The 24,597-nt window shown below is 35.9% G+C and overlaps 1 protein-coding gene across 16 annotated transcripts in view; it reads left to right on the top strand.

The window, feature by feature from the left end:
- Positions 1 to 24,597, top strand: part of RhoGAP19D (Rho GTPase activating protein at 19D) — a 510,472-nt gene that overhangs the window by 479,506 nt on the left and 6,369 nt on the right. For 14 of the 16 annotated variants that reach the window (XM_081741279.1, XM_081741278.1, XM_081741280.1 and 11 more), the window contains 4 exons: positions 4,567 to 4,733; positions 11,908 to 12,484; positions 15,362 to 15,870; positions 18,046 to 18,163. In XM_081741279.1, the coding sequence (XP_081597405.1) occupies positions 4,567 to 4,733; positions 11,908 to 12,484; positions 15,362 to 15,870; positions 18,046 to 18,163 (1,371 nt within the window). Of the gene's footprint in view, positions 1 to 4,566; positions 4,734 to 11,907; positions 12,485 to 15,361; positions 15,871 to 18,045; positions 18,164 to 20,424; positions 20,504 to 24,597 lie in introns of all 16 variants that reach the window. The other 2 variants (XM_081741290.1, XM_081741277.1) reach the window with 2 other exon arrangements.

Raw genomic sequence — 24,597 nt, 5'->3', positions numbered from 1 at the left:
GTGCTAGCTGTATGTGTTTAGGTTTGAGGAATCCAAATCTGCTACAACTGTGCAACGTAATTTTCGTACAAAGTATGGTAAAGATTCTCCCAGTAAATCTACTATTTATCAGTGGCATTCAAACAGGATGTTCGGTAAGACACAACAAATCTTCAGGTCGTCTCCATACTTCTGAAGACGTTGTAGAGCAAGTGAAACTTCAGATGGAATGTGTCCGTTATCACCAATGGAAGCCACATTAAACCTCTTTAGGTATAAGGTAAAACACGTGATGTATTTTGCTACAAAATGACACCAAAACAATGTCTGTAAGCTAAATAAGTCAATATGAGTTTTCAAAGTTGTAAAGTTTTTTTTGATACACCCTGTATTATATTCATCCCCGGTGAGGAAAATAATGATAGATGTGGTAGTGATTTCAATATTAAAAAAAAAAAAAAAAAATGTGAATACGACAGTTGGTTGTTCTTATGAGTGGTAAGAAATTTTTGTGTAATTGTTTTATGTATTTTTATTGTTTGAAGGGACTCATTATTTCTTATATATAGCATTTTTAACGATCCAGATCGTAGATATTAAGTGTTGTAAACGTTTTACATGTTGTGTTTCGTCAGTTTATGTATTATTGCAGTTTCACTGTAACTAATGTGTCATTTTAAAGATTACAGACATGGTATCAAAACCCATGTATGTAAATATATTTTTATGACGAGAGAAAAGTAAACAGATATATTAATTAAGAGTTGATGAAGGAAATAAAATATTTTGGATAGTTGTAATAATTTATAAAACGGGCTATCAGCCTTTGCTGTATAAACAATGACTTAAAATAATCAGTGTAACTCCCTAATTGGATGTTGTGCAATTGCGTATATTTTAATTTCGCTTCTTTCTGTCTGTCTCTGTTTTAGCATGCGCTATCCGTACTTACTAAAACTTTTAAAATGTCAATCCTTTTAAATAACTATATTTTATTGGAAAAGAAATATCAAATATTCGCTAGAAATAATACAAGAAAGTAATTTTGATGAAGATTTAAAGCTATCTTGTTTACTATATTCTGAGAGCTTTAATATTTCATTATTTCGATAAAAAGAAATAGCTTCAATTGTAGAATAATTTCAGAGCAAAATGTTAAAATGGTCTACAGATTTTAATATTATACATTAGATTTGCAGAGGAATCATAAATTTTAACCATCTTGACTTTTTAAAATTTTTAAAAATAGATTTTAGTCAGTTCCACTAGACCAGTGATCGCCAAACCGTCGATCGCGAGCTACTAGTAGCTCGCGGGGACATTTTCGGTAGATCGCGTTAACGCTCCGGTTTGCTAACCTTGATTCCTCCAGGGGGCGCGGTGGCTCAGTGGTAGAACGTTCATCTCCGGTGCTTGGGGTCCCTGGTTCGATCCCAGCTCGCGCCGTGTGGACTTTGTGGTGGACAAACACCGTGCTCGTGTGTTTTCTCGGGGTTCTCCCGTTTCCTCCCACTTTCTTCATTCCAGCATTTCACTCATTTCTTATTATCACCGTCTCCTTTAGCCTAACCGGCATAACCGTGGGACGTTAAACTTAAAGATTTCATTTTTTTTTTTCATTTGATTCCTTCACTGAGCTGACGACAGGGGTCGATGATGACAGAAACTGCTTGTTTCTCCCGTACAACTGCCATTATCAGCTTCATCTCACAGTTGATTGTTATACGCATGGGGTTGTGCACGTTATGTTTTTCGTGTGTGTATACTAGACATTTGCCAACTTGGATAGTTTGATTTTATATTTACGAGAAACGTAAGTTTATAGGCAATAAACAAATGTAAGATTAAAAAAAAAAAAAAAAAAAAAAAAGTGGTAGTTCTTTCGGTTGGTAGCTCACAGTAGGATTTAGAAACGGTGTGGTAGCTCAAAAGCTTCATAAGTTTAGCAACCACTGCACTAGGCAAGTACCAGATAGGTCCCTTAATATACAAACCTTGGCCGAATTATTTCCTATATCTCATTGTTTACGCGTGTAACATCGAAAAGTTAAATATCAGCTTCATTTTAAACGAGTAAATTTGACAATTCGCGAATTGGGAAAATAATATAATTATTCCCAGTAAATTTATTGAGTCTCAGATTATTCAAATTTCCTTGTAAATACTAAATATATACAAGAATTTAATTTAACGTAAGTATAAATTGGCTATTCACATATTGGTCGTGATCTATTGGAAGAGGTCTTCGGCTGTTCCTACAACACGGACTCTAAACGAAAGAAGTTTCTAATTGAGATAAAAGGTTTATTCATACACGTAGGATAATGCTAGAATTTTAAATGGGTTTATTCACAATTCCACTGCCAAGGGCTCCCATATGGTAGACGGTTACCAATAGGTGTAATACGAAGTACTCGTCAAGCTCTATCTGAAGGTACTGTTACTTTGGCTCTAAAACCTCAGGAAGTTGGTCAAAAAGGGCAGCAAAGATAAGGGGTCATTGGTGATTTAGAGAACAGAGGTTTTAGGGATGAAATCAATATAGGAATAAGATCATTATGCAGCCACATTTATCATATGTGAGAAGCATTCATAGAAGATAGCGGCACTACACAAAGATATCGGCATAGGTCAGCGTTTCCCAATCTTTATAAACTTGCGGCACAGTATGGGTGTAACTTGAATTCTCGCGGCACACTCATAGATTTTATTATATTTAAATATAAAATACCATGGTATCTTTTTTGTGATTACTGATCTCCTCACAGAGAAGAAAGCTCCATCACTGGTTTTCCACCATGGTACATCATTATGCTTATTTTTCATTCTAATTTAAAAATAGAAAACAATTGCAATGAAATATTGGACTTAGCTTTTTAAAAATACGCTTTCTTTTTCGAAAACTGCATCCAAACTTACACTAACAAGGAAGATCACTAAATAACGAACGAACAAACAAATCTTTTTTACTTTTAAAACACAAATGTAGGTAATTCGTATGCATGTTTGTTTTGTCGAAAGGATTGAATATTTTAAAATTTTTAGTTACGAAATAGTCTGCAAAGATAAAGAAGCAATAATGGTCATAACGTCATAACAATGATAACAAATACCTTTTTCAATATTAAAAATGTACAGAAAAGTAACACGGGATGAAACTTAAAATTGTAGATTCATATTAGAGGTTCATAGTAATGTGAAATACAAATATACATTGCTCCCTATGCCCTGCAATTTAATTGCTATAAAATTAATAATTATGTATCGATTTACTCGCGGCACACCAGCAGCCCATTCACGGCACACCGGTTGGGAAACTGGCATAGGTGATGGGTCGCAAAGTCTTTAAAACTAGGTATCTCGAAAGAAAACAAAGGAAGACAAAAGAAAACTGTCTAGTAGAGAACCTTTCAAGAGATTGCATATAACGTGAATTCGTTTCAAGAAAGAGCTCCTTCGTGGCTAAGCGGTTAGCGTACGCGCCTTTGGCGTGGGAGACCCGGGTTCGATTCCCGGCGGGAGCTCATGTGGTTCGGATTCCACGTTAATCAGTAGGTCCACGTCTCATATAGCCTCGCTGCTGAACGGGACGTAAAACTCAAAATCAATCAATCAATCAATCGTTTCAAGAAAGCTTTAGGAACAGGGTGAAACTAGGGGAGATCATTCTTCATTAGTGGTTCCATTTTGACTAATTGAGAAGCTTGGCCAATTAGAGAGCTATCAAACAAAGACTTGGTTAGTGGATTATTTAAAGAAACTTGAACCTATACTAACCTATGCAAAGAAATGTAAACAAACTTCCTAATTAGGCAAGCTTCCCAAGTAGTCAAAATGGAACCACTAGTGAAGAATGATCTCTCGTAGTTTCACCCTGTTCCTGAAGCTTCCTTGAAATAAGTTGCATGTCATATGCAATCTCTTGAAAGGTTCTCTACTAGACATTCGCTTTCTTTCATCTGCAGCGCTATCCTCTATAAATGCATCTCACATATGCTAAATGTGGTTGCATACTGATCTTATTTCTATATTAACCTCTGTTTCTCTAAATCACCAATGACCCCTTATCTTTGCTGGCCTTTTTGACCAACTTCATAAGGCTTTTGGGCCAATATAAAGGTACTTCTAGATAGAGCTAACAAGTACCTCCAATTACACAGAATGTAGTCAACGTCTACATTCTGGGGCCTTTGACAATGGAACTGTGAATAATAAACCCCTTTGTCAACAACGGTTCATAGATTTTTAATTGAACTAATAATAATTAAATTGTTTCTTATGATTTTAGATGTTTGTTTTTACTAACAAGAAATGATTCTTGTCATACTCTGTATGTGTATGTGTTTCTTTTAATAAGTTTCGTAACATTTGTGTCATACTACGTTGCTTATACTTTTATATGTGTGTTCGTATACATGAATGTGTGTGTATATGCTGTGCTTCGTGCTCAAGTTTTGCATTTACTTTCTTGCCGCATGACTGCGGAAAACTATTTATTTTTTTGTTTTCTTCTTCCTTTCTTTTATTTTGGGCTTATGCATGACTTTTTTTTTCTTTTTTTCTTTTTGCGATTATGCATCCTTGCAGGCTTGAAGGCTGAAACCCCAAATAAGGAAATATGTGCCAAAGATATTGTATCCTCCATAATTTCTGCAGCGAACAGAAAGATGCAGAAAGCCAGATACAGGAAGGTCGGCGGGGGAAGTGAAGAATGCAAAGAAGCCGCAGTGGACGTTCATGAGAGTGATAAACAGGTAATGTTATCAGAACATTCGTTTAAAGAATCAGATTATCTTAACCACAATTTACACAATAACAATGAGCACAATGTAGAGAAGGTCTTTTCAAGTTTATAGTAACGAAACATCGCTAGGTTGCAGTAAGCACACATGAACACACTCGAGAAGCTATTGGGGGTAGTTTAGAAGTGCTATGCATTTACTTATAATGAGGACGGCTGTTGTGTGGGTTGGTCATATGGCTTCAAGAATTACGGCTTTTGGGAAGGCTATATTTATCTTTCCAACATTGTTTATACGAGGGCAAGTCAAAAATTATTCGCAATGTAGCTATAACTCTTCGTACATTGTCCATACTGACCTCTGTCCTCGTTTATTTTATTGTTGTGCTCTTATGGTCATGCTATAAAAGTTTGATCCTAATTCCTTTAGTGTACGTGCCTTTGGCGTGGGAGACCCGGGTTCGCTTCCCGGCGGGAGCTTATGTGGTTCGGATTCCACGTTAATCAGTAGGTCCACATCTCATATAGCCTCGCTGCTGAACGGGACGCTAAACTAAAATCACCTCACCTCACCTTTGATCCTAATTCCTCCATTTTGTTTTCCTTTTGTTGCAGGTAGTCCATGGCCACTCCATTTGAATTTCACACCAAAGAGGAATACGAGCAGTGATCCGGTTTTTGTGGTCGGAAGATGTATCAGGGGTCGCAATCCATCAAAGACTTTCGGCACAATACGAAAACAATGTCTTGCCGCAGCCTGTGCCTACGAACGGATTGAAATGTTCAAAAGTGGTCGCACAACTGTGAAGCCGGACGACTAACCTTTCTTGTGCGTAACACTTGTGCGACCATTTTTGAACGTTTCAATCCATTTCGTAGACACTCGGTCGCGGCAAGACACTGTTTTCATGTTGTGCCGAAAGTTTTTGATGGATTGTGGAAGCTGATACACTTTCCGACTATTGTTCGTTGTTCCTCTTTGATACAAAACTCTAATGAAGCGGCCATGATCTATCTGCAACAAAAGGAAAACAATTAGAGGAATTAGGATCCAACTTTCATAGCGTGATTACAACAACATAAATATAAAATAAACTAGATAATATAAGAAAAGTTATAGGTACATTGCGGATAATTTTTGACGTACTCTTGTAGTTATAGGCAAAGAATTAAACAGTGTATGACAAAAAAATTTTCGTGTGGCAAAGATAGAGATTAACCCTGTGTTGCAGAGTAGCGACAAACCTGGAAAAGCCAGGGAATTCCGATTTACTAAGAACATTTATTAAAACATTTAAAAAAAAAATTTGAAACGATTTCGGATTTGGTTGAGTGCTTGTTTTTTAATTGGCAACTTTAGACGTAAAAACTTATCTGTTTTTTCCGCTAACAATCTGTAATAAAGTTATATTCTGTAATTGTGCTAATTATGTTTTGATTTTGCTTGTGCAGTGGAATATCATATTGGTGAATCATCCACAAATTGCAGTTCGATCAACGAATCAATGGAAAATTCAGTATCGCCGCACGTATAGTTACAAGTTTTTTTTTTTCTTTCTTTCTTTCTTGTCTTGCTTCGTTCCCACTAATATTGATTTCATTGGAGTTTTCTATCCTGAATTAAGTTAAGATAGAGGGAATTAAGGGAAAGTGTTAAAAAGAGGGCCATCTTCTACCGTCCCCGTGATCTCAGAGGTCGTTCAGAGTATGCGAAGTGCGGAAAGTATTCACACGGCTGTATGATTACTGGTAGTTACTGTTATAATGACAAACTTGCGCCACGCAGAGTAGACAAAAAGGTTAAAATCAGTACAGATTATTACCAGATGAACATTGCAGAAATACTATATCGCCATAATATTCCATCCCTATATGGCAACAAGACATCTAGCGTAGTCATTCACCAGGACAAGGCGTTCACTCACATAGTAAAGTCAGCGGTGACGTACATGGAGCAGATGGCACATGAAATTGGAATTCGTGGAATCCCCTTTATAAACATTCATTTGAAGTGCCAATGAATTTTTTAAATTACCGTTGTTGAAACAAACGTTCGGCCGTCGATATCGGAGATGTAAGGTGATAGCGAACAGACAGGACTTGCAAATCGAGTAAAACCACTAGTGGCGTCGCGGTAATTTTTTTTTTCTTTCTTTCTTTCAAGCTGGTAAGGATGCCAAATTCTTGACCATAAAGCTGTAGTTAAAAACCCTGAAAATTAAAATACCAATTGAATAAAGCAGCGTCCATATGGATCACAGGATTTTAAGATGCACTTTTAAAATCACCTGCGTCCACAAAACCTTCAAAACAACTTCATCACATCATTTCAGGATCTTGGAAGAGAAGGGGGCGACTCCTAAAATCGGGGTGTTGGGAAATGAAGCTGAAAGTTTTGCAAGTTTCATAAGATAGTAAGGGCGAATCTTTGTTTAAATAGAAACTGTGAAAATACTAAGGGCGAACCAGGGCAAAGTGCGATATTTATATATTGTCCAGACCTGTCTGATGCGAGGAAAGAAATTAAAAAAAAAAAAAAAAAAAAAAAAAAAACACTTTTTCGAGTTCGCTCTTTCTCTTCCAAGATCCTGATTTTGAACAAGGTTGATGATTTTCAGCTGAAACATCCAAGAAGTTGCATTTACTTACGCATAGAAGATATATGATAAGACTGCTGTATTATAATTGACCCTCGCGGAACTAGCGTATATTTATTTTCTTTCTTCAACCATAGAACTCACAGCACAGCAACAAATGATATATCATTTTAATGATACTAATTCTGATAAGTGTTCCATTTGGATACAAGAGATAACTTCAGAATATTATTTTTACAAGATGGAATTTAAAACTAAATTTTTTAAAAAAAGGTTAAAAAATTTAAAACATTCAATCCTCCTAAATTCTGTCCGAGTGGTAGATAATTTCTTACTCAAATAACTGATCGAAAGCAGAACACATTAGAAATTTAACACAATACTAACCTTATGTGCTGCGTAATTATCTACTTTTGAACTGCTCATCAATATTTCAGGATTAAATCTCAGACATTTTTCATCGGGAAGTAGCAAGCTAAATTCTCATAGTATTGGTTATTCACATTTTATTTAGAACTTCAGTACCATTCATTAATTTTAAATTTAATCTGTCACAAGTCTTCTGATTGTAACAAAACTATCATTATTATGTAACTACAGACACAAAGTGCATTTATGGATCAATAAGAAATTAATATTTTATATTTCAGTTTAAAGATACCCAGGTTAATAATACGTATAAATGACTTTACTATGGCCTGCATATTTGTCCAGCGAAATACTCTGTTTCTTTCATTTGTTACGATGACCAAACTAACACCAAGAACTCACATACCTAATTAGTTAAAATGAAAACTTCTTCGTACGAAAACAAGAGTATAATCACTGTCTAAAATATTGTACAGTCACGTAACTCAAAAACAAGGACACACAAAATTATAAAAATATAAATTTAAAATAATAGACAAGGAGGAGCATATACTGATGAATAAGAAAGAAACCAGATTGTTCTTGAAATGTTTTATTGAATAACTATTCAGTCCTAATAAGGCCAGTTATATTACAAAAGGTCGTTCATGATTTATGACCAAGAATTTAGTACCCTTACTAGTTTAAGAATTACCGTGACGCCACCAGCGATAGTGCTTGATGTGAGATGGTCATCGTTTTATAACATTCCAACAGATATACCCATACTGCTCCAGAGTAACTACAAACTTCTGTCTGTCCCCAGCAAAATGGCGTTCGTACAACATTCTACTGTTCCGTTTTCCTCTCTGTGGTACGTGACGGACCGAGCATATGAATTTTATTCTTCTTTATCAGATGTAATCTTGCGTAGTTACAGTCGCGGTGGAACCTTCTTTATACTTCATTTGCGATTGTTCTTTTAGGGGGTAGGTTCTCAGGTCATACCAAGGAACACAATTTTTTGCACCACATTGGAGCTATTTCTGAACCGAAAACCTTTTGTCATACACAGTTTTCTTATTTTGGCTGTAACTATAGTCAATGTTGGTAAGAGTGCAAATGTAACCCTTTCAAAAAAGTCCGTAATTTTCAGAACATATGACCATACAACCGCCCTCCTTCCCCAAAACTTAAAACGACCTTCTGTATTAATATGCTAGACATTCCCCTTTATACACAGTAGTTACTGCTCACTATAAATTTCAAATTCTCCTACAAATAATTTGAGTGTTATGTGGTCAGTATGTAGTAGAAATATTGAAGAAAAACTGGTCACCCATTTATCTTTGAGAATCTCTATATTTCTTATCCTCAGAGCGATTCCCGGTGAGGGCATTCGGTCGAAAAAAATGTAAAAAGCTTTTTCAAGCCAGCCATCCTGAATAAGGTTTTCCTGGATTTTCCTCAATCACAGCAGGTAAATGCCGAGGTGGTACTTAACATAGGTCCGAGGCCGCTTTTTTCCTTCCTCAATTCTTTCTTCCTTCCCTTTCCTCGGATAGTGTGATCGCCGAGGGACGTCATTCCTCATACGTGACGGGTTAACATGGTCATAGGTGCCGAAAGCCCAGAAATCTAATTCCTAATCCTAATCCTTTCTTCCTTCTCTTTCCACGGATAGTGTGATCGTCGATGGACGTCATCCCTCATACGTGACGGGCTAAATGACCATAGATGCCGAAAGCCCAGAAATCTAATTCCTAATCCTAATCCTTTCTTCCTTCCCTTTCCACGGATAGTGTGATCACAGAGGGATGTCATTCCTCATACGTGACGTTCTAACATGGCCATAGATGCCGAAAGACCAGAAATCTTAATTCCTAATCCTAATCCTTTCTTCCTTCCCTTTCCTCGGATAGTGTGATCGCCGAAGGACGTCATCCCTCATATGTGACGGGCTAAGATGCCCATAGATGCCAAAAGCCCAGAAATCTAATTCCTAATCCTAATCCTTTCTTCCTTCCCTTTCCTCGGGTAGTGTGATCGTCGAGGGACGTCATCCCTCATACGTGACGGGCTAAATGACCATAGATGCCGAAAGCCCAGAAATCTAATTCCTAATCCTAATCCTTTCTTCCTTCCCTTTCCACGGATAGTGTGATCACAGAGGGATGTCATTCCTCATACGTGACGTTCTAACATGGCCATAGATGCCGAAAGCCCAGAAATCTAATTCCTAATCCTAATCCTTTCTTCCTTCCCTTTCCTCGGATGGTGTGATCGCCGAAGGACGTCATCCCTCATATGTGACGGGCTAAGATGCCCATAGATGCCAAAAGCCCAGAAATTTTAAATCCTAAATCCTAATCTTATCCTCAGAGGATATTAAATGAAACAAACTTGTATCTTCTTTGTCGGTTGAGCGAGTTTGATCTTTAAAAAGAGATAGACGACTTTCCAACTTCAAAACTCATTAGTTGTTCCAACTAACTTTATTATAAAGGCCTGTCTGTTAGTTACGCTAAATCGAAAAAGTGTTCCCATTAACCGTTCACAGTCAGGCTAGCACTTGTCGCTAGCGTTCAGGCAATTTGGAGACTAGCCGAAGCTTTTGGGAGAACAACTATCGTTATTATGAAACCAAGACGCCTAGTTTGTCAGTCACACTAATATACAAACTTAGGCATATTTAAGAATTGTGGTTTACAGAAACAAATTTATATATTCGTAATTCTTAATATGAAAGCAAAACGCTTCAGTCTGTAAGTCACGCTAATTCTTTATAGTTTATACGCGCTAGCTAGGTCGTTGTCGCTATTTGCGCTGCCTTATGACGCCATTAGGTATCATTAGAGTACGGGCAATTTGTAGACGAGCCGAAAGTTCGGGGGAACATAAAAAATGAAACATCGTGGTCCGTCTCTCTTCCACAAATTAAGTAATTTTCAAAGAACCATGGTGTGGCGTTGGCATAAAGAATCCCAAGAAAGTAGAAGCTACTCTGTTTCATAGGTCAACTCTGTTATCAGTGAAGATACGAAAAGTTAACTGAAAATGAGCGGTTTTGATTTTTTTCCAATCGCACCAGCCGTCTGGGTTCCATAAAGGTAAGGCGCCTTGTGTTAAATGAATACGTTCCCAGTTCAGCAGGGTGTTCGAACGGAACATAAGGATATGCAGAAGTGACACGATGAATTTACACATTATTGTGTGAGGTACCTTAGGACATTTCAAATCTTTTCCCAATAATTCTGTGTTGTTCGTATAATGAGAGTCCAATGGAAGAGCCTGCTGAACTGCTAATGTTGCTTTTTCATTTTACACAAAGCACCTTACCTTGTGGAGCCTAAATGGCTGGTGCACTTAGAAAAAATCCACCGTTTTAGATTGAAAATCGTAACTTTCCTCTTTTTCCATTTTTTCGTATCTTTATTCAGTACAAAGTTAGCCTATGGCTCCAAACGTTTGGTACGGTTGGTTTATTTAAATTAAACTAGCAGAATGCCTATTCTTCGCACGGGGAGAATACATTTCAGGACCTCAAAAACTAGAATCGACACTAATATGGGCCATTTTCAATTATTTTTACGTATCATCATCCCCTGAATTTGGATTTAAACTTCATCGGAAGTGTCACTGTACGTATCTGTGACTTCGAAAACTATAGATTCAACACTAGTATCAGTCATTTTTGATTATATCTCTCTCTCCCAAATTGCGGGGCTGAATTTGGATTTAAACGCAATCGAAAGTGTCATTGTCCAGATCAACGAACCCATAAACTATGGATTTAACACTAATATCGGTCATTTTCGATCATTTTTATATATCTCGTACCCTCTCCTAAGTTGCACCGTCAGAGTGAAATGATAAAAAACATCCCAGTCCCGAACTTCTTGTATGTTGAAAATTTGATCGAGATCGGTCGGGTGATTCAAGAGTTATTAAGTCATTAACATAGTCAGTTTCATTTTTATTCATATAGATATTAATATAGTACTTTGTAGACTTTCTGCCCAAATATATATGATGTTATCGTTGTACCGTGAAAGTGAAATGATAAAAACCATCCTAGTCCCGAACTTCTTCTATGTTGAAAATTTGACCAAGATCGGTCGGGTGGTACAAGAGTTATTAAGTCACTTAGTCACTTGCATTTTTATTTATATAAATAGTTTTAGAAATATTGTCGTTTAAGGTTTAAGATCAGAAAATAATTATTGCTTCATTGTTTTCCAGGCATGCGATAAAGACAAACACATGGAATCTGTGATTTCTTCTGAAGTAGGACAACATCCACCGTCTCTGCCTGGAATCGACGACCAAAAACTGTCAGTGGCTTCGTCTATTCTTAGTTCAGTGATTTTGTCTGGTAATATTGTAAAAACAATGCATGCAAGTCCCGAAGCTCCTCCCGCCAATGAAACGATGGTCAGTAATAGTAGTGCGAATACATCAAGTGAAGCTTCTACCTTAAATCTTTCCGAAGCGGAAACTCAAGAGCAACAGCAGCAACAACAACAAGTAAGTGACATGGCAAGTAAATTTCGTCAGAAATTCCCTCCACCGTGGGCTGGAACTCTCGGCGACGAAGTGACCATTAGGACTTACGCGGGACTGAATGCAACCACTCAAGAGCGAATTAAAAAATTCGAAATGGAGACGAAGGCAATGTTACATCGAGACATCACCAAACATAAAATGGACGTTGAAAAGCGAGAGCTGGAGAAGCAGAGGATAGAATTAGAATGGCAACAGGCGAAGCATGAATTGGAAACGGATGACATCTTGGATCAAATAGCTGATAATCCGTCTGGTAAGAATTTCGCTACTTTTATCAAATAGTTGTTACGTACAGAGGTACAACACCAATTGGATCTTTGTGCAATATAAAACAACACACGCCAAACAATTTTCTATAAAATTATATATACAGGGTGTTTCAGAACAACAACAACAATGTTTAAGAGGTGATTCCTGACACCAAGATATAGACCAAAAAATATAGATCAACCTGGGTGCACAAATGCTTCCTTTCGGAGTTATAGGCTCCCGCAAACATGAAAAAATGAACTTTACAGGTCCATAGCTTCAAAACTATGTCACCTACCGTAATTGGGTCCTAAAGTACTCACGCAACATTTTTTATAGAGGGAGTTTGGCTACTGGTCTATAATTTGAAGTACTCACCAACTACCTCTATAAAAATTGTTGCGGAAGTACCGCAGGATTATGAAACTTGATATTTAGATAGGGCACATACTAGTTTCTAAGTGAAGTCTTGACCGAGTGCGGTAAATCCTGTAGTATTGGAGCTATGGATCTTTAAAGTTCATGTTTTCGGCAGCCTGTAACTCTGAAAGGAAGCATTTGAGGACCCAGGTTGGTCTATACTTTTTGTCTTATCTTGGTGTCAGAAATCATCCCAAACGTTATCGGCATTGTTTTGAAATACCCTATATATATATATATATATATATTGTATACAGTAGGCACTTCTCGATCGAACGTCAGTATAGTTTTAATACGGATACTAGAGAAAAATGCAAACAATTAAACCTTTATTTTATGTGTTTACACACATTTCTGAACCGATATAAATAAATATCTACTCTACAAAGTATTTTGTCATTTTTTATATCATAGATTGTCGAAGAACCAATATTGAAATCACGCATTAAGAAGTTTCTGTTTTCTCCTTTTTCGAGACTATTAATTGCGTCTAGTTTTTGTTGTATTGTGTGAGAGAGAGATGCAAATCGCTATCCTGCTTGACCGATCGCATACATACCTAGGTATATGAAAAATGGGCACTATATCATCTAAATAATGAAAGAATATAATAAGAAAAATATAATGTAAAACAGGATGAATTTCAATTTTGACGAAATAAAAATTAAATACAAGTATAGGGAAAAAAAAGGACAAAATTTGAGGTCGTAACTGATAGTTTGAAATTCGTTAAAATGAAGTGTTTTAACACATTAAATGGGGAAAAGAGATTAGGTTTTTAGATTCCTGGGCTTTTAGCATCTATGGCCATTTAGCCCGCCACGTACGAGTGATGACGTCCCTCGGAGATCACACTATCCGAGGATAGGGAAGGAAGGAAGCTGCCTGGAACCTGTAAGTTAGGTGCCTGCCTGGTGTGAATGTGGGAAAACCCAGGAAAACCTCATTCGGGATGGCTAGCCTGAAAAAGATTTTTACACTTTTTCCACCAAGTGCCCCCCACCGAGAATCGAAAACGGAAGGGGTGTAAAAGTAATTTCCGAGTTCTTAACATTACGTCATACTAACGCTCGTTATGGTGATGTTTTACTGTAATTATGATCAACAAAAGCTAGTTTCCTTGTTCAGAAAAAAAAAAAGAAAGAAAATGATCCATAATGGGGAAAAAATTCGCCAATTTGTTTTAGTTCACTTTCACTTAAAAGATTTTAATTGTAATTCTCTGTCGTACTTATTAACTTCAAGGAAGCTTTCAGAATGCAGAAGGCGTTTCTTTCTTTCTTTCTTTTACTATTGCGCGAAATTGTGTTGTGATTTGAAATTTCAATATATTAATCTTGTATAATTTAACGCAATGCTTTCCAAACTTATCTTTATGGGCATGCGTTCTATTATTTCTAAATTGTGACGACAGCCACTTAGATATTACATATCTAACGGATTGATTGAGTTAAAATGTCCGTAAAATCGGAAGTCCGTTAAATAGCAAATTGTATTGTACGTGTTCTAAATAATATTTAAAATGGGATATTGTACGTGAAATTGCGCCGTATAATACAAATGTGAAATATTTAATGTACATACCATATTAGTGACAAAATAATCTCACTACTGCGTACTAGAAGAGTGAGGAAAGAAAGAAAGAAAGGAAAAAATAAGCTTTAGGTGCCTTTCTGTCAGGGGCGCCCGAAGAAAATTTTTTGGGGGTTCATCTCCATGGTTACTATATTACGTCTGGTATTTAATATGCGTGGTTTGCTATATTACGTATACATTTTCATGGGCCAGAGGGGCCAGGCCCCCTGCCCCCTTCTCTTCGGACGCCCATGCTTCCCGTTGAATGTTATTTCTTAATACTCAAAAATTTAAACTGCCTGAAATGTTCATAATGAGACAACACTGTTTACGAACAATATTTGGTATATTCGTCAAATTCTGTCCGTTAAACCCAAAGGACGTTGATTCGAGGCTCGTTAAAACTTGAATTTATTGTACTGTTTTCCCCATTTTCTCAAAAACCCTACTTCCTACAGCAATCTGACCACTCGTCGTTCTGTTAAAACGTTCAAATTGTAGACAATGACACACAACTGGATGTTGTGAGACTTTCTGTAGCTACTTTTTCCCCTCCTTTCTTTACATTGCGATGACGAATTGTTCGTTACTTGAAAGCTAAGGGTTTATTACGAGCCTTGATTGTGTATTCTAGCCAGTCATCATAGAACATAAAATAAAAGGAAGCTACGTCGCTGACACTGACGCTTCATCAGGAAATAATAGGGGGGGGGGGAGAGAAATATTAAAGAAAAGAGGAGTTGCTGAGTAATGTTAACTTCAATTTGAGATATGACTTGAATTTTATATATTACGATGTTCACACGTATTTTTAGTGGTATTGTATGCATATGATACTTCAGTTAAGTATAATGTTAATTACATATTTATTTGATTTTATTTGCAGCCATTGTAAAGAAGTTGCCGGATATTGCACATAGGTTCTCAACCTTAAGGCCGATGGATCGAATGTCAGGATCTGATACTCTTTCCATTTCATCTGAACACTCGTCGTCTTCGTCCATTGGAATGTTGTCCCTCCCACCGGCGCGCCCCTGTCCGGATCGTACAAAACTCTCCGCTTCGTATTCGCCATCGTCACTGCCTCCGGATCTCTCCCCACATCATTCCACGTCACCTATAAAGTCCGGGCAGTCGTCACCTGCCGCCAGGTACACGCAAACAAAGAAGCTTGGTTCGACGCATTTTTATCCCGAAAGTCCCAGAAGTAATCATCATCATCATCCCTCCGACGGCAAAGAAGGAAAGACAGGATCTGCAAGGGCTGTAGGCTCGCCTCTGTTACGAAGAGGAAACTCTGCTGAGAATCTTACACAAGTTGGGAGGCAGTATTTTAACACTCAGAAGATGGCTCCAAATGGAACACTCAAGAGGCTAAAGACTGGAAGGGAAGAGGTAAGATGATCAATGTTAACTGTTATCGGCAAAATAGATAAATCGAACATTGAAATAGGAAAAGAGAGCGTTTGTAATTCACATTGATATCTTTTTCTTCTGCCTTTGACTCGTGTCCAAAATGATTGTCGCATATCTACAACTGTTTTCTTGTAAGAATATAATTTGATAATGATTTTGCAGAGTACTTTTAATACTGATACTATGTGTATAATCGGAAAATGTATATTTGTAGTAAATTTCATACGAAAATAATTATAATTACGAAAATTAGAATAAGTAAAACAAAAGTGTTGCTAAATGGACAATAAAGTTTTATTTTCGTTTTATTGTTCTTATTTAGTGCTCTTTTGACATGAAATTTTCCACATATATGTCTTTGCCGATTATATACATACTAACATTATAAGAAATACCGGGCGAATTTATCAAATTATATTCCTATAACAACATATTTATAGACATGCGACAATAATTTTGGACATGAGTGTACTTCTTATTTTTGTTATGTATCGATGGACCTTGTTGTACTTCAAAATTTGAAGATATTTGGGATAAATTGAATGTCAAATGTAGGAAGAATTCAATATTAAAGAGAATATGATTGGCCAAGAAATATTTATAGTGTTTTCATATGCTCTAGTTTGAGATGGGCCAAACGCAGAATATATCGTAGAGTGTTTTAGCAATAAGATTTGTCCGTGAAGACGAGCGATTTAATTATGTTACAAAAGACGATGTAACTTACGTTATACTAATGTCACAGAGCTTTGTACAGTCCATAGCAAAAAACCTGCAATATGAGCATGTAAGTTTATTGTGAAACTACGCCTAACAGCCCAGGGAATCAACATAACGTCTAAGTGGCATGAATCACGACAGGAGAAACCTCGGCGTCCTCTCCTGCACACTTATTTTGGAGCAAAAGATTTCGTCGTTTCACAATAAACTTACATGCTCATGTTGCAGGTTTTTTGCTATGGACTGTACAAGAGGCCTGAATCTTGGACAGCTCGATGATATAGTTATCACTGGAGTGTTAATTGAGTCGTCATAAACTGAATCATCAATACATATAAAGAAGTGGTGTGTTGACTTTCCAGTTTCTTGAGGTTGTGGCTTAAGGAAGTTATGCAGCATCTAATAATATAAATGTCTGATCAAGTTTTTACAATAAGTCGTAATTAGTTCAGTTCATTGTAAACAGCCGTTCTTAACAGTCAACGTTCAGCATGAATATTACAAGTTCAGAATTCGTATCACTTAATCTATCATAGTGATCTTGGCCGGCTTTACCATATGTGCATTTTTGCACGGGGTGGCAAATTTCGAAGGCCAGCAAAATCTGTTATAACTATATTATTTAAAATAAATATTTCTTATTGGAAACAGACTTCATGTTGATGGTAATTAAATTTACCAAGCTGACCTTGTATTTAAATATTACATTCATAAATCATGTTTAGGTCGCATTAGTTTAATGTCACATGGACATTGCTAAAGCAAATGGTCTAACAAATCTCAGCATGATTGCTTGATTGTTGTCAAATACAAGAACTCAGTTCCCGAACAGTAGCAAACATCTGTTCCATTTAGTTAGTTATCCAGTTTTGATATGAAAACTAGTCTTGTCTTTGTCACAAACAAGTTCCTTATCATTGAAAGTGGAAACAAGTTTTTAATCTTTTAACAGATGTAAAAGGAAAATGAAGAAATACAGATAAAAGCAAGGATCTTATAAAATAGAGGATCTGCCTTTATAACAAAATCTTGAAGCCATACGTCAAAGTTTCGCCACCCCTACTATGCCCACTCCGCCCAATAGGATTACAATGTTTTGAGCCAATAATCATGGCAGAAACGAAAGTAGCCAATCAGACGATGGCATAAATGAGAGTAGCCAATCAGACGTGCCGATTCTCGGTTGTTTTTTGGCTTTTGGATAAAAGAGCTAGTTGCACTGGAGTTGGAAACTGATATATTGAGATTAAAAGATCTGTTCTTTCTGGAGAGAGGGGTGGGGACAAATTATGCCATTGCGCGGCACGACAAATTGCCTAGTGCCGGCCCTTAATAGTGACTCTTTATCCCTTTTTTAGTTTATTGTAAGGCATAAATTGTACTTTAAATGAGTGTGAATGTATTTGACGTATCATTGGTATTGTTGTGTTCCAGACTGATAATGTACAGCCACAACCATTAAGCTCTGTTCGTTGTGGATCATTGGATTCGCTACAAGAAGCTTATTGCCTTGAAAACAAGGAGAGGCCAACTAGTGACATATCAGATGACGGTAAGTATAGTCACAGTAACTTTAGATTTATCATTAGAATTCACTTGAAAGTTTTGTTTTCAGACGTCACAAGTTAAGAGCTTAATACGTAGTGCGTATAAATGTTATGAGAAAGTCGTATGAAACAGTTCAGGCACTTTACTTCAACAAGTTAGAAGTAAACAACAGATAACCAGAACCCAAGGTACATAATAAGGAAATTGATTATTTCTTATCTTTTATTAGAAGTGATTATTTCTTATCTTTTATTAGAAGCAGTATACATGCCACTGTTAGGACGAGAGAACCAAATCGAGGGAATCTGCTACTTAACAATGGATATTTTTTTTTAGATTTAAAGTACATAAATAATCGTTCCAGCAGTATAAAAACTATCTATTATTATTGGTAACGAAACGACATTCTTTATTGCACCACAACATTGTTTCTTCTCGAAAAATACGCATGAGAATTCATTCTGAAGCGTCACATTTTGTTCAGCTCGATGTTATCTATCAGTTGATATGTCTTACCTTTGGACAATTTCATAGTTAAACATAAATTACAAGTTTCAGACAATTTTTTTTTTTGCTAAGCAGTCAAAGGTTTTTGCTATCAAAATTTTTTGCTCTATCTTATTAAGCAATCATTTTTTTCCTATACCTCATTAAGCATTTTTTGCTGTATCTTATTAAGCAAATCAATTTTTTTGCTGCTATGTCTCATTAAGCGAACAAAATTTTTTGGTATATCTCAGTAAGCAATCAATTTTTTGTATCTCATAAAGCATTCAATTTTTATGCTATATCTCATTAATCAATCAATTTTTGCTATATCTCATTAGTCAATCTTTTCTTTTTGCTATATCTCATTAAGCAATCAAAATTTTTATATCTCATAAAGCATTCAATTTTTGTTATATTTCATTAATCAATCGGTTTTTTGCTATATCTCATTAATCAATCTTTTCTTTTTGCTATATCTCATTAAGCAATCAAAATTTTTATATCTCATAAAGCATTCAATTTTTGTTATATTTCATTAATCAATCGGTTTTTTGCTATATCTCATTAAGCAATCTTTTCTTTTTGCTATATCTCATTAAGCAATCTTGTCTTTTTGCTATATCTCATTGAGCAATCAAAATTTTTATATCTCATAAAGCATTTAATTTTTGTTATATTTCATTAATCAATCAGTTTTTTGCTATATCTCAGTAAGCAAACAAAATTTTTTGCTATATCTCATTAATCAATCAATTTTGTTGCTATATCTCATTAAGTAAACAAAAATTTTTGTATATCTCAGTAAGCAGTCAGTTTTTTTATATCTCATTAAGCATTTTTTTCCTTTTGCTATATCTCATTAAGGAATCAAAACTTTTATATCTCATAAAGCATTCAATTTTTGTTAATTCTCATTAATCAATCAAAATTCTTTTGCTATATCTCAGTAAGCAATCAAAATTCTTTTGCTGTATCTTATTAACCAGTTAATTTTTTTTGCTATATCTCATTAAGCAGTCAATTTTTTTTGCTATATCTCATTAAGCATTTTTTGCTATATCTCATTAAGCAATCATTTTTTTTTTTTGCTATGTCTCATTAAACAATCAATTTTTTGCTATACCTCATTAAATCAAAAATTTTTGCTATATATCATTAAGCAATCAAAATTCTTTTGCTATATCTCATTAAGCAATCAAGAATTTCACATGATGGACAAGTATCTTCTTCTTGAGGATTCTTGTCAAAAATTGACCTTTTTCTTAAGGAATATTTCTCTCTTCATCATAACATATTTCCTGTTTTCTAAAATTTATTTGAGAAGTATATTACTTTTTTTCTTATTCGTTGAAGAATTTCTAATTCTATTGAAAAATAACTTGAAACCTCATAACTCCACATAAGTTTTTTGAAGGAACTAAATTTGCATACAATATTAATTCAGTGTTGTAGTGAAGGGTTTTAAACTGTTAAGCAAATAAAGCTGTACGGAAAAAAATTTCCTCAATAGTTCTGCCACCTTAGGCATGGTAGTACCCGATCATAAATATGGCTTTTCTCTGAAGTACCTGAAACTTTGAGAAAAAAAAATGTTTGTGTTATGGGAGCTTCCTTTGTGCTTCTTAATTTCGGAATATACTATACGTCAGGGACTATATGTTACGCTTAATTGTGCACCATGTGCTTTAGCTGTGCTACAAATGAAAGTTACCGTACATTTCTATTCTGTTTTGGTGGTGTTAAGTGTTTTACTGAGTGACATTTTGCTCCATACAGGCAGACGCAGGGTCAGAGAATTTGCTACTTCGTATCAGTATTCTTCCTCCAGTCAAACTTCCACAAAACATCATTGGAGGTAAGGGTTGTGACTGCCTGAAACTGGTGCTGTTCCCAAGCTCATTAATTAATATGTGTTTCCGCTTTTTCTTTCTTTTTTTAATTAAAAAAAAACGTTAATGCTTATATGCACAATGTATTGTATTTTGTGCGCGTCTCTATTTGTGTGTGTGTGTCTGCGTGCCTGAGCTTTTCGTTTTTTCACAGCACTTGTTCCTCCCCTGTTCCCTGGCCGGTTGTAAATAATGATGTGGAATTGGTTTGGCGCTGCTGTTTGTGTCTTTTTCGCCATTATGCTCATATTTTATAAGTAATAATCTATATATTTTTTTAACTTAGAAGGTTACTTACCTTCAGTTTTTTTGTTGCATTGAATATATGCAACTTGTTTCGAACAGTATAATATAAATGTGTTCACCCTTGTATCTCCAGATAGGTATTTAGTCAAATAATTTCAATGTTTTCCGCCATTTGCATCAGTAACTTCTTACTTGCTACTCGCTGTAGGTTCTTGCTTCTGGCTTGAACTACCCTAGATGTTTTATTGAAGTATAATCCTTGGAAATCTAGCTTATTGAAGACAATGACGATCCTCGAGTAACCTGGTCGCTTTCTACTTCAGCCGTACTACTTCTTAAAATCAGTTCGAAAGGTAGCTTCAGACTCCTTTTATTGTACGCTAATAAATACAAGTAAGTTGTGTACCACAATATTGCAAGTCATATGACTTAACCTTCTATTACAACATGTAATTTTTCTAGACAGCGTTGTGACGGTGTGTGAAAGTAATCCACGGTTTTCTGCATTTTCGTTATTTTCTTCACAGAAAGTTCTACAAAACTATTTCAAACTGCTTTTAAAGAAATAGTGGGCTGAAGTGTAAAAAGTGATCACAGTTTTTCTGGAAAGTCGTCATTGTTGTCGAGAAAACAAGATTTCCGAGGGGTAGTGTTTCATCAGTTCTTCTAGGATAGTTTATGATTCCAACAGGACCAAGAACCTACAATGAGTCCAGTCTAACAAGGAACATTCGCGAAGTGTCCCCTCGGGATTCTTGTAAAATTGATTCAAATGTCAAGTTCTCCGCGGCCCAATGTGTATTGTACTAATTTTAGTCGCACATACCGGGGATTTGCATATTTATGGGCCTTCATATATCAGGAATTCAATCATAAACTACTAGAACGCTCGGACACAAAATTGCTTTTAGTTTCCTTAGATGTAACTAGATATGAGTGTGGGCATATGCAAAACAAATTGGATTAAGTTCTGCTTCTCTGACATATGTTACCCACGTCGGCCGCCATCTTGGATCCACCATATTGGATTCAACTTTTGGTTTTCTAGATGGGAGTAGGTGCAAGTGATACATCAAATTCATGTACAATTTTCTCGGAAATTCACTGGTATAGTGAATTTTAACCCAGCTTGTACCGTTTGGAAGGTATTGCATGTTAAATCCCTCCAGGCACTTCGCGAATAAACATTGCTGAGTAATATCACTTACGCTTACGTTTTTGATGTTGACAAATCAAAATAATAATTGTTGTTACGTCCATGTTATAAGTACTATAACAAGGAGGTATTGTATTACGGTCAAAATGCCTAACGTAAATTCAGATACGACCAGATTTGGGTGAAGACCTACCATTGCCTTATTGACTTCTGTGTGTCTATGTATGTACGTTCAGAGAATATTTCGTCAACGATAAATCACGTAAAAGATTATATATACACACAGAGCTCTGCACAACTTTCATTTTGGTTCAATATTCGTGAAGAGCGTGACATTTAACATACAATACCTTGCAAACAGTACAAGTAACGGTAAAACTCACTACACCAATGAATTTCCGAGAAAATTGTACATGGATTTGATGTATCACTTGCACCTTTTCCCATTTGAAAAACCGAAAGTTGAATTCAATATGGCGGATCCAAGATGGAGGCCGGGGTGAGTAACATGTGTCAGAGAAGAAGTACTTGATCCAATTTGTTTTGCATATGTCTACATTCATGTCCAGTTACATCTAAAGAAACTAAAAAGCAATTTTGTGTCCGAGCGTTCTAGTAGTTCATGATTGAATTCCTGATATATGAAGGCCCATAAATATACAAATTGCCGATATAGGCCGCTAAAATTAGTATAATACACATTGGGCCGCGGAGAACTTTGCATTTGAATCAATTTGACACGAATCCCGAGAAGACACTTCGCGAATGTACCTTGTAAGAAATAAGAAGTTACTGACGAAATGACAAAGACCATTGAAATTATTTTCCTAAATATCTATCTAGAGATACAAGGTGAGGACATTATATTGAATATGTATCCCACAATATCTATAAGTGAATAACAATACAACATTTTCTTTTGGTTTTTAAATGATCCAATTGTAAATAAAAATAGAAAAAAAAAACTCCAGATTTTTGTGTAGTGCATATACAATTGCTTTTGTGAATGTATGTTAATAATAACTTGTTTTTGCACAACTATCACAGTATTAGCATATTTTTGAAAGTTTTAGTTTCAGTTATTCTGTAATAGCTAATTGCACTTACCCTCAGTTTCTGAACTGTTAGTGTCTTTTTAGAGAGTTTATCGTTATAATAAATACCATCGTGTATGACTAATGTAATTGTACATTTCTATTCAAAAATGATATTCGTGGAGTGCTATTTCTTTTTTTTAAACAATTTTTAAATTAAAGTACAGCTAAGAATGCATCCAAAAGTGTTTGAGATTATCCACTAGTGATTCTGGAGCTCTGAGAATCAAGCTAAAGTAAAAGATAACTTTCCTGAAGTCCTTTTGGGAAAATTAAATTACCTTCAGCTTTACAGAAATTTATTAATTATGTTCAGTTTTCAGTTTATTAATTTTTATACATCAAAATATTACGTGTTATTCTGTTTCATTTTGTAAAATATCAACGTTTACGTAACACGTTTGTAAATAAAATAAACCATAACACTACAACTTAATAATGAAATCACTTTTTTTTTTAAACGTAAATGTGTATGTAAACATTTTAATTTTTCGACAAACTAAAATTCCGGAAACTGAAAAATCTAAACATTTAGTATATATAGAATAAAACTATAGTCCAATATTTTGAAACCAAAAAGAATAATTAGTAAAATCAAACAACATACATATAACAGCAAAAGGTGAAAGTTAAAAGTACTTCAAGTCAGCCCTACCGTTAAGTCTAATAAACTTCAGCTTTTAACATAAAAAATTTGGCCTCGTCCGAGAACAGCACGTCATATGCGAATCGAGGATTCTGTCTGATTTGTTCCACGGCCCACTGACAGAATTTAACTCAGCAGTCTGAATCATCCTCGGTTAGCTGGTGGAATAGCTGTGTCTTGTATGGGTACCGCTTATGCACAGATACGATTCGCAGGATGGACGTACGGAATACACCACATTCTTGGGCTAGGCGACATGTGCTACGGTTGGGACTTTTGGCGAATGATGCCAACACAGTAGTGGATGTCGCTGTGTGAGGCCGGCCTGCTTTTGGTTTGTTTTCCACCGACCCGGTTTTCTTAAATTCCGTTAACTTTCCACAGTGCATTATGGGAAATGGGCTTCCGTTGTGGTGACGAGTGTTGAAATTGTCTGGCATCTGTCTGCCGCTGCGTTCTCCCGAGATCAATGCAATCTCTATCCGCTCATCCCTTGTCAGTGCCATTCCGTGTTACGCCACCTGAAACAAACGAAAATCGGTTAAAACTTTGCAACGGTTGGTCGTAAAGCCAAAAACATTTCACCACTTGATTCCTGGAAAAATTTCAGGCATATTTGATGTATCACACGGTAGGGTTCCCATTTATGAAAGTTCCCGCCATTTCAAGATGGTGGTCTATGGTGCGATATGTCGCAAAAGATTTTTCCCCTCGTCTGGTATCACCTTTTTTCCCAATTTTGAACGGTTTGGATTTTATTTGGGCGTTTCGGCACTTTTGGACCACCCTGTATATTGTGGGTATTATTTATGTTGTGTTCTGTTATATATAAAATACCGGTTTTGTGGTGGTTTGCTTCCTATTGCAGCTAAAACTTTGGATATAATTAATCTTAAATTATTCTAAGGTATACAAAAT

Source organism: Thermobia domestica, chromosome 15 (genome assembly GCF_964235325.1).
Source record: "Thermobia domestica chromosome 15, izTheDome1.hap1.1, whole genome shotgun sequence".
NCBI classification, from domain to species: Eukaryota; Metazoa; Arthropoda; class Insecta; order Zygentoma; family Lepismatidae; genus Thermobia; species Thermobia domestica.
Note: the sequence above shows the minus strand (reverse complement) of the source record. Positions and strands in the feature narration are given on the sequence as shown.